The sequence below is a fragment of the Hyposmocoma kahamanoa genome, unplaced genomic scaffold, assembly GCF_003589595.1.
Source record: "Hyposmocoma kahamanoa isolate Upper Pololo Valley unplaced genomic scaffold, ASM358959v1 202, whole genome shotgun sequence".
Lineage (NCBI taxonomy): Eukaryota > Metazoa > Arthropoda > Insecta > Lepidoptera > Cosmopterigidae > Hyposmocoma > Hyposmocoma kahamanoa.
The window spans coordinates 8542080-8552778 of record NW_020653726.1 but is presented as its reverse complement, the minus strand read 5'-3'; the positions used below and the strand labels follow the sequence as shown (position 1 = coordinate 8552778).

At 35.7% G+C, this 10699-nt stretch overlaps 2 protein-coding genes across 3 annotated transcripts; both read left to right on the top strand.

Moving 5' to 3' along the window:
• The first annotated feature begins 5999 nt into the window (after positions 1–5999).
• On the top strand, positions 6000–7620 carry LOC113227107. The gene is made up of 2 exons (XM_026459984.1): positions 6000–6102; positions 6578–7620. The coding sequence occupies exons 1-2, from the start codon at positions 6000–6002 to the stop codon at positions 7618–7620; spliced, it is 1146 nt and encodes a 381-aa protein (XP_026315769.1).
• Positions 7292–10477, top strand: LOC113226989. Of its 2 annotated transcripts, none has more exons than XM_026459842.1 (2): positions 7292–7625; positions 9437–10477. In XM_026459842.1, exon 2 carries the CDS (start codon positions 9452–9454, stop codon positions 10454–10456), a length of 1005 nt encoding a protein of 334 aa, XP_026315627.1. In that variant the 5' UTR covers positions 7292–7625; positions 9437–9451; the 3' UTR covers positions 10457–10477. The 2 variants fall into 2 exon arrangements, with proteins under 2 accessions (XP_026315627.1, XP_026315626.1); XM_026459841.1 differs by having other exon boundaries at positions 7592–7625; positions 8719–10477.
• The last annotated feature ends 222 nt before the right edge of the window (positions 10478–10699 follow it).

Sequence of the window (10699 nt, the reverse complement as noted above, 5' to 3'; positions counted from 1 at the left end):
GTACAACCGACATTAAACTACAATCTACGAGTCAGTCCTTTCCGATAGAAAGAGGCGTTAAATAGGGCGACCCGCTATCTCCCAAGTTATTCACCAGTGCTTTCGAAGAAATCTTTAGAGGCTTGGCGGTCACATGGGATAACAGGGGCATGGATGTCGGCGACAGGAATCTTCGGTTCGCCGAAGATATTGTCCTTTGTTTCCAAACAGTCCAGGAACTCGAGTTAATGCTGCAAAAACTCTGCACGGCATTTCTTGGGGTTGGACTAGCGATGAATAGTCAAAAACCTAACTCATGATCGCGACTCGTGCACGAAACGTAGTAGTCATGGTACATGGGCAAATAATACGATATATTGACGAGTATATTTACTTGGGCCCACAAGCAGCACACCCATATCTAAATATAATATATATTATAAGATATCTAATAGAATTTAATTCGATTGAATATTTTAAGAGTTCAAAGTCCCTCACGATATCTCGAAGAAGGTTTCTAGATAATTTAAAGTAAAAATGGGCACAACTTTATTAGTAGATCACAAGAGTGCTTTGAGAAACTATCTGTAGGTAGTGTTAAGAGTAATTCTTATCTTTTTTCTCAAGTAACCCTTCTAGAATGCTACAAGACCATTTGTAGAGTGGAGACAGTTTTTATTTAGTATTGTAGACAGTTTTTAGATAATTTATAGTCTATGATAGCTTTCTTAGTAATGCTATTTTAAAACCAAAATTCTAAAGCGTTACAAACATAAGACGCAATTCTCTTAATACTAATAGATTTCAAGTTTAATGGCTTACAAAATATAAACTATCAAAATTGCAACATGGCGAAATTAGATATAATATTTCTTATTTATTATATCGCGCAATGTTTAATCGGTTAGGAAGCTCGAATTGACGTGCGACTTTAAATACATAGTGAAAAATGATGTAAAACCTGTTATAAAAGTAATGCGTTCGCTAAATTTTAAATATTTATGTATAGAATATAAACTTAATAAAATATAGGTATCGATTTTCCGTTTTAAATATTTATATAAAGCTTAAATATACAAAATAACTCACCAAACAAACCATTTCCAAGAAGTTCTAGGCTTCTTCAAGCTAATTTCAACTTAGATTCACTTTTTAAAAAGAAAAGAAGTTTTTCTCGGCTACTTCATAGTCATTCTTTAAAAATAAAAATCGCGATAAGAATTTAAAGCTTTTTCAAAACACTGTTAAGGCATTTTGTCTATAGCTTTATCTATAGAAAAACTTTAGAATACGAAAAGATTATTTTTACTTGCTTTAGTGTAGTTGACCTTGTAGAACAATATTCACTCCTATGAAGCTTTTATGATTGTCTACAAAACGCGTTGTTTCTAAGCGTTTTTTTCTTTTGACAGTATTACAAAACCTTTATAAAAGTTATGGGTGAATAAATGAATAGTGAGCGTATTATGCAATAAAAAACTTTTCAAAACACTAGGTACAAAAAAAATTTTTAAATCCAATTTGTCGCAAAAAAAGTTATTCTACATAATTATATGGAATGTGTCATGTTATATATGACTAGAAAAGTGGATGAATTCCCTATCACATAAATATCAGGAATATTTTAATGACATACCTAACTTATGTTGGAAGAAATAAAATTGAGGTTATTTCTTCACGCCAACCACATTTGACACAATGATTTCAATGTATTCTATTGATAGACTGCACAATACACCTACACAACATTGAAGTATACAGTCGTTTACGCGCTCATTTCAATTGTTTTTATCACTTCAGAACACGGAATTACTTCACAATGTTTATTTATTTGTCAACAAACAAAAATGCCGGCAATGACCGGTTTGCGCGCGAATTACGACTATTGTATCCAGTGTTGCCAATTTGTGAGGAATTCCCCAAACTGTGAGGAATTTCAACTAGATTGGGCCTTTTGTGGGGATTGGCGCTATGTGAGGAAAATGTGAGGATTCTAATATTTTATCATTTTGTTTAATCTATCAATTGCTGATGCATATCTAGTTTGATCGTTACTGTTAGAAACACTGTGATGGACTATATCGACGTGTTTTTCAACATCGCACATCCCTCGTATTATTAACAAGCAGCTTAAATAGAATTATTATTAGAGCACTTATTTCTGAACTGTAAAATTACCAGTCGGTGCTTGTTGAGTTTGCGATTCTTCTACCCGCTTAGGCCGGTCCCCGGTATGAAGCAAAACGAAATCAGCTATTGATAAACAAAGCCGAGCAGTTGGTACATCCACACCACAACTTACCACTCGTCAACTTTAATTATTAAATATAGGTCGAAACTCATTGATTATTTCTAACATTAACATAGTGTCACCAAATGCACAACAAATAATCAATTTACTTAATTTTGTAAGGCAAAAAAAATTTTTTTTAAAGACTGATTAAAGATTAATGTTGAATCTAATTAAGATAAATAAACGAATTAAGGTGATCTAATTTTATAATTAGTTTTACGTTTTACAATTACAGTGAACGTAATAGAATATTACATTTTGAGTTTCTTATTTCTTTATTATATTTTTAAGCGATGTATTTCTAATAAATAATGAAAACTCGAGATGTAGAGAATTGGTGGGGAATATGAACTTTGCTCTCCCCAAATTTGGGGATTTTAACCGTGATTTTTGGGGATTTGAACAATTGGCATTGGCAATGCTGATTGTATTGAATTATGTAACTTAATATCCAAGGTTCGCCACCTCCACCAGATATTTTATTATTCTTTACTTTATCCATTTTGCATGAACTGTTAGAACGTCCATTAGAGTAAAAACCCTAATTGTAGTATTTTTTTCAATAAAATCTACTGAAGACGCGTTATAATGTTTGTCAATAAGTACAAACACTACAGAATGTCTATAAATTAAATATATCTAAAATAAACTTAAGAACACTAGTTTTTAGAGTATTAATAGACTTGATATATATGAAATGGATGTGTATAGAACAATTTTACTAAAAACAATCAGTTGTTCTACAGATGAACTTAAAATAAGGACTATAAGAGTAAATCTTAAGAGAGATTACACTTAATTAAGTTGTTTGGAATTAAGAAGGTTTTAAAATTTAGACTTGATTGAAATAAGTCTATAAGAACAATTAATTTTTTCTGAAACCGTTTATAGAGAACTATTATCTAAATCTATACAATATTAAGACTGTTTATAGATATAACAATTTTAAGGCATATGATCCTTGGGCCAGGTAGTTTCTTTCAGTAATAGGCAATATAGGGAGGTTGAACTACGCTTTGAAATCGCCTGGAAGAGCTACTAGTGCATGAAAGAACTTATGAAGGGAAAGCTTCCAATCACAGTTAAGCGAAAACTCGTTACCGTGAGTATCCTGCCCATCCTTACCTACGACGAGCAGACCTTGACCGAAAGTCAAAAGTCCAAGATCATGGTTTGCCATTGAGCGATGGAACGCAATATATTAGGTGTAAAGACGATGGATAGAATCTTAAATAAATTACAGACTGGCCTAACATTGCGTCAAACAAGAAACTGTGGAAGTCGAGAGAAGAGGCCTTTGCTCAGCAGTGGGGCAGTAGGCTAATTAAAAAAAATGAAAATTTAATGAAGATTTAGTAGTAGTAGAGCTCCATGTGAAAGAATTTGTAAAGTGAAGTACTGCTAACTTACCTATTTCTGATGCCAAGCATTAATGTAGGCAAGAGATAGAGATAGGACTGTACCGCCAACAGCCGTAATAATTGTAGCAACCACTAAGAGGCACCGCGTGGCTGCCCGTGGCGCACCTGGCAACCGCGCGATGGAACGAGCCGGCACGCGGCACCACACGCCTGCGCTTGCCTCCCCGCCGCCTGCACACTTTTTGTAATTTCACTGGAGGATATCGACGTAACAAGACTGATAAAAAATAATAATATAAAATAATGAGCGAAAATTGTGTGTTTGTACAACTCCGCAAGGCTACCCTGGCCTCATTGCGCTAAGCCTCGCGGCATCTCGCGCCCTCGCTAGTTCCTTCAGCCGCGTGCCGCTGCTCCTTGAGTGTGATTTGACCCAAAGTGTCATAAAAAAATAAAACATAAATTTCAACCATTACCGGGAATACGTGGGCTCCTGATATAAAATGCCACTTGATATTTTTATATAAACAACCTCGCCATTAATGCCACCTTTTTACTCTTCTACATCCACCAGAACCAATTTAGAAAAGTTCATTTCCCAAATTGGTTCTACCAGGAATGGAACCAGCGACCTTCGCATTAAGCGCTCCAGTGTAAACCGTCAGGCCACCGAGGTCGTCGAAATATAATAGGATACAGCAATGAAATTTTTATATTAAAAATAAATTTTCTCAAACATGCTCGGAAATGTTTGCATTACTTTCAAAAAACGAACACGGAAAGTTTGACATTTATGGACCGTGCGACTTCTTCCAGGGCAAGGCCTGCGAAGTAAGTATGAAAACCCATTACTGTCCACTTCTCTAAACTTTTAAATCTACCTACTAATGATGAATTATGTAAACAGGCAACAGAAAAACTCATAAAACCAACTGCCCATTGTTTGTATAAAATTCAGGAGAAAGATTTGGAATTGGTAGTAAACGTTATCAAGAAACTACCGAAATATATTTCGCATTATAGTCGTGAAAAAACCGACGCCAAATATTTAGCACCCACATTGACCCTACCAAAAATGTATGAGATATATAGAAACGAATTTAAATCAGTCCCTGAAAATGAAGGTCGTAAATGCGTGAGTTTTAGTACGATAAAAAGAAACTTTTACTCAAAATTTAATCTCAGGTTAAAAGCACTAAAAAAAGACACATGCAATAAATGTGATGCTTACGAAATCGCAAAGAAAAATTCATCTTCAGAAGAATCAGTTCTGAAGATGAGAGAACATAATGCTCATTTGGATTTGGCACAAGGTTTAAGAGATCAAATGAAAAGCGACTTCCAAAGAGCAAAAAGGGAGGATAAGGTTGAATGTCTGATATTTGACCTCGAAAAGACTTTACCCCTGTCTAGAATACTTACAAATATCGTCTTTTACAAACGGCAATTATGGGTATATAACAGTGGAATCCATTCTGCTTCAAATGATAAGGGCCACTGTTTTATATGGGTGGAGGGCATGGCAGGGCGAGGTGCCTAGGAATTAGGATCTTGCTTGTTAAAATACATACAAAATGAGCTGCCACACGACAAAGAAGAATTAATTTTGTGGAGCGACTCTTGTGGTGGTCAAAACGGTAACATAAAATTGACTTTAATGATGAAGGCTACCTTGCATACTCACCCTAACTTGAAATCAATTTCATTACGTTTCCTCGAATCAGGACATTCTTTCCTGCCTAATGACACGGATTTTTCTAAAATCGAAACACGCCGCAAACAGCACCAACGCCTATATACCGTACAAGATTATTTAAGTGTTATGAAACTATGTAAAATAAATAACCCACTGAAAGTTTTCGAAATGAAGAAAGAAGATTTCGTTCGCACAAAAACACTGGAAAAAAATATAGTTAATAGAAAAGTTTTCGTGAATAAAGATAAAGTAAACTGTAAATACAATAAAACAAGGATTGAAGGAACGAATTTAAATTTTATATTATTGAATTATTTTAACTTTCAGGAAAAAGATTTTAAGTTTATTCACTGTTAATTTTATTATTACACTTCGCCGTTACATCCTCGACATTTACATAATTCACTAGGTAGTTCACTCTTCTATGTACTAGGCATCGAACACAATTTTAGATCTATATAAAGAAAAAAAGAATGAAAACGATTAGCATGAGTGGGGCGTGCCCCCCGCGCCTTCACCCGCTCCCGCGCATCCATGACACGTCATTCGCTTTCTTTGTGCTGGCATCGAAACGACTGTTTTTTTTTCGAATAATCAATATATTTAAAAGTGAAAGTTTTTAGTGTAATTATTAAGTTCGTACTACGTAAAATACAAAGTGTAAGTGATAATGAGAAAAAGGAAATGTAAAGATAAGGATCCCGATAAAATACGACGAAAAATTCGGCGTTTAGAAGAACGCCTTTACCGCCGCAATATGGAGGACGATGACAGTAAGTGGATATTGATTATCGGTTTTATCTTTTTTGCACAATGTACGCTTCATGTACGGAGTGCATAAGCTTCATATTGAAGAATATCAACAAATTGTAACTGTTTAATTTAAATTTTGTCTTTGTTTTACAAAGTGCGGAAATTTTCACTTTCGCACACCTGTCAAATAATTTTATTTATTTAATTCGCTGTGAAGGAATGACGCTCACGGCTATGTATATAATAATAATATCACCTTTATAAGGCTGTGATGCGATTACAGCTAATATTATACAAGTCACAACTAGTATTTTAAATATGTACCAATGAAAAAGTTGGTTAATTTGATTTATTTTATTCTTTGCATTTACGTGGCGTGACGAGATTACGTCCTTTGCAATTACATATCGGATCTAAGATCCAGTGCCTTGATGCGATCAAGGCCATGTTAGTGGCCACGAAGGGCTAGTATATAGGCAGTGTATGTCTTTACAGGTTACGAATCGGAGTATTCGAGTTCTATGGGTCAGCAGTCAGATTGTGACGGCATTTCGTCACATGAATATTATTCAGACATGGATAGACAAACCGTCCGATCCGTGATAGCTGATGCTAATACGCACAGATATCCAACAGAGACCACGGATCTTCAGGTATCAACTCCACAAAGCTGTGATAAGGACCCTAGTGCCTCAAAGGGCAATGATGATGCACCTAGTGTCACTCACACAAGTAACAATACTTTGGAAAATGCTTCATGTCTATCATCAGACATTCTCGCAATATTAGGAGACTCAAAGGCAAAAGAAGAAAAGTTCGGCCCAAAAATCAGAGATGAAGTCTCTAAACGCTGGGGAAGCATACTCATGGACGGTCTTGGTAAAGAGCAGAGGCAGAATCTATTGGAAAGCGCCCTTATACCAGAAAATTTTCAGCTACTTAAAGCGCCAAAACTAAATCCAGAAATATCAGCTGTGCTAAACGAATCTTCTAGAAATAGGGACAAGCGCCTGGAGAAGGCCCAACATCATCTCGGCATAGGAATAGCAGCAGTAACCAACTTGATGACAACCCTGATCGATGGCAATGCAGAAAAGACGGAAATTATTAAAAGATTGTCTGAAACTGGACAGTTGCTCCTGGATTTACACTATCAAAATACTATTAACAGAAGGAAGCTGATCATGTTTTGTTTAGACAAAAAGTTCATCAACATGGTTCAAAATGTAAAAAGAGACTCTTATTTGTTTGGAGATAACCTAGGAGAAAAAATTAAAGCAACGAAGATTGCCGAAAGATCAGGTTTACAGGTCAAGAGGAAAGAACCTCAACCCTCGACCAGCTACCGAACTAACAAATATACAGCCCGCCAGGGAAACGCCAGAAGCCTGTCCAGGCAACAGAGTGGCAGGAACAGAGCAAACGGGTACCGTCCACCGACGTCGGCGACAACCGGCAGACGGCCACCGCCCACGCCAGTAGACAGATACCATCCGCCATCGTCGAGGACGGGCCACAAGATTACACAGAAATCGTAACAGAGGTAAATGCACATGCGGGGCGTTTAAGGCATTTTTATAATGTCTGGAAATGTATTACAAATGATCCAGTTGTTTTAGAATACATTACTGGCTATAAGATACCTTTTAAGTGTCCAGTTGTACAATATATAGAACCTACAAATCCATATTATTCTTCACTAGAAATTGAAAATATACATAACGAAATAAATAAATTATTGCAATTGGCGGTCATCAAAAAATGCATAGACATCCCAGATCAGTTCATTTCAAAAATTTTCTTAATTCCTAAAAAAGATGGTACCTTCAGATTCATACTCAATTTAAAAAGATTAAATAAATTTGTTTATACACAACACTTTAAAATGGAGGACATAAGAACTGCCTCCAAGCTTATTTCTAAATCTTGTTTTATGGCAAGTATTGACCTAAAGGACGCATACTTTTTAATTCCTGTTAATCTTTCTTGTAGAAAATACCTTAGGTTCAAATTTCAGGGCTGTACTTACGAATTTCAATGCCTCCCTTTCGGTCTATGTTCGGCGCCGTTCGTTTTTACCAAACTGTTTAAGCCGGTTGCTACTTATTTACGAAATAATGGTCATTTGCTTGTAGTGTACCTGGACGATATATTATGTATCAGCAACACGTATGAACATTGTTCCCGCGAAGTTTCTAAAACGGTTGACCTTTTAAAACGACTGGGCTTTGTAATAAACTTTAATAAGAGTAAGTTAACCCCTAAACAGAATATCAACTTTTTAGGCTTTGAATTAGATTCCCTGGAAATGGCCTTAAAATTACCACCTGAAAAGCAATTAAAAATTAGAGAAATTGTTAAAAAATTGTCGAAAAAGAACAAAATACCTATTAGAGACTTTGCAAAGGTATTGGGATTATTAACGTCAGCTTGTCCCGCTGTGAGTTATGGCTGGATGTACACCAAGCGTCTTGAACAAGCAAAATTTCTCGCTCTTCAGAAATCTAATGAAAATTATGATGAATACATGACTATAAATAAGGATCTAGACCCAGATCTACTATGGTGGAAAAATCTAGCTAATTCTTCTATTAATCCTATTAGACATTTTCAGTATGCTGTAGAAATATTTACAGATGCATCTCTGACCGGTTGGGGAGCAGCATGTAACGGGGAGCGTACTGGTGGATTTTGGAGTTCAGATGAAGCCCAAAATCATATCAATTATCTAGAATTGAGAGCGGCTTTTATTGCCTTAAAATGCTTTGCTAATAACTTTACAAATAAAGAAATATTATTAAGAATAGATAATACGACAGCCATATCATACATAAATAGAATGGGAGGAGTCCAATATCCACACCTTAATGATATCAGTCGCAATATATGGCAATGGTGTGAAGAACGTAAGCTTTTTATTTTTGCTTCATATATAAAATCAAAAGAGAATATCGAGGCCGATCTAGAGTCTCGGTGCACTAATATTGATACAGAGTGGGAATTGTCAGGTTTAGCTTTTGACCGAATAATTTTTGAATTTGGACACCCGGAAATAGACTTGTTTGCTACCCGTCTTAATGCTAAATGTCAAAAATATGTGTCGTGGAAACGTGACCCACACGCTTTTAATATTGACGCATTTACATTGCACTGGGGGCATTATTTTTTCTATGCTTTTCCACCTTTCAGTCTCATCTTGAAATGCCTTCGAAAAATAATAGATAATAAAGCTCAAGGCATTATGGTGGTCCCGTACTGGCCGAGTCAACCCTGGTATCCGTTATATATCTCACTGCAAATAGCAAAACCAGTACACTTCTTGCCACAAAGTCAGCTTCTCTTATCTCCTTGCAGGACACGGCATCCTCTATGGCGGAGCCTTACCCTGGTGTCATCAGTTTTATCAGGCGAGCATTTTCCCAACAGAATCTAACCCCAGAAACTATAGATATAATGATAGCTTCTTTGTCAGAAAGTTCCTTAAAACAATATAATAGCGCATACAAAAAATGGTGGCTATTTTGTAATACAAATAAAATTGCTGATTGTTTTTCAGTGTCTATTCCATTCATACTAAAGTTTTTTACAACATTGTTCGACGCTGGGGCAGGCTATTCTACTTTAAATACCTATCGTTCGGCCTTATCATTAGTTCTAGGAAAAAATGTGGGTTCACACGACTACATAATCAGATTTCTCAAAGGAGTTTTCAAAAAGAAGCCATGTTTTCCAAAATACCAGTGTACTTGGGACACAAACCTTGTTCTAGATTTCATTTCCAATTGGTATCCTAATGAGGACTTACCTTTAGACCAATTAACAAAAAAATTGGTGACTCTGCTCGCATTGTCAACTGCACAACGAGTCCAGACGTTGTCAATAATTAACATATGTAATATTGCTTTCAATGAATCTAATGTAATAATTATAATAGATAATCTAATTAAGACCTCAGCACCTGGAAAACAAATGCCTAGACTAAGTATTCCTTTCTTCCCCAACAGACCGGAAATCTGTCCGGCAAAAACCTTAGTGTCGTATATAAATTCCACAAAATTACTTCGAGACGGCCAGAATTCAGATAAGCTCATTCTCACTACCAAAAGACCCTTCCATAACGCGACTGCATCTACGATTAGTCGCTGGATTAAATTGGTGTTATCCGAAAGTGGTATAAACACCTCTATATTCACAGCACATAGTGCTCGACATGCTTCTACATCAGCGGCTAATCGTAGAGGCGTTTCGGTAGACATAATAAAACAGACTGCAGGCTGGTCTGGCAACTCGTTAATTTTTGGAAAATTCTACAATAGACCTCTTGAACAGAATAATGATAATGTTTTCGCACAAGCTATCTTTGAGGATTGTTAAAGAGTAAAAATTAAAAAATCTCATAATGTTGATTAAAATTAGTCATAAATATTTATTTGGGTTTTTTTTCATAAGCCTATCCGACTCATATTTATACCAAAAAAAAAAAAAAATATTCTAAAAAGCTATTTCTCAAATGAGCGCTAAACATCTACCTAGTGAATTATGTAAATGTCGAGGATGTAACGGCGAAGTGTAATTTAAGGTTAAACAAACTTACCTTAAGTGAAGTTTGACCATAAT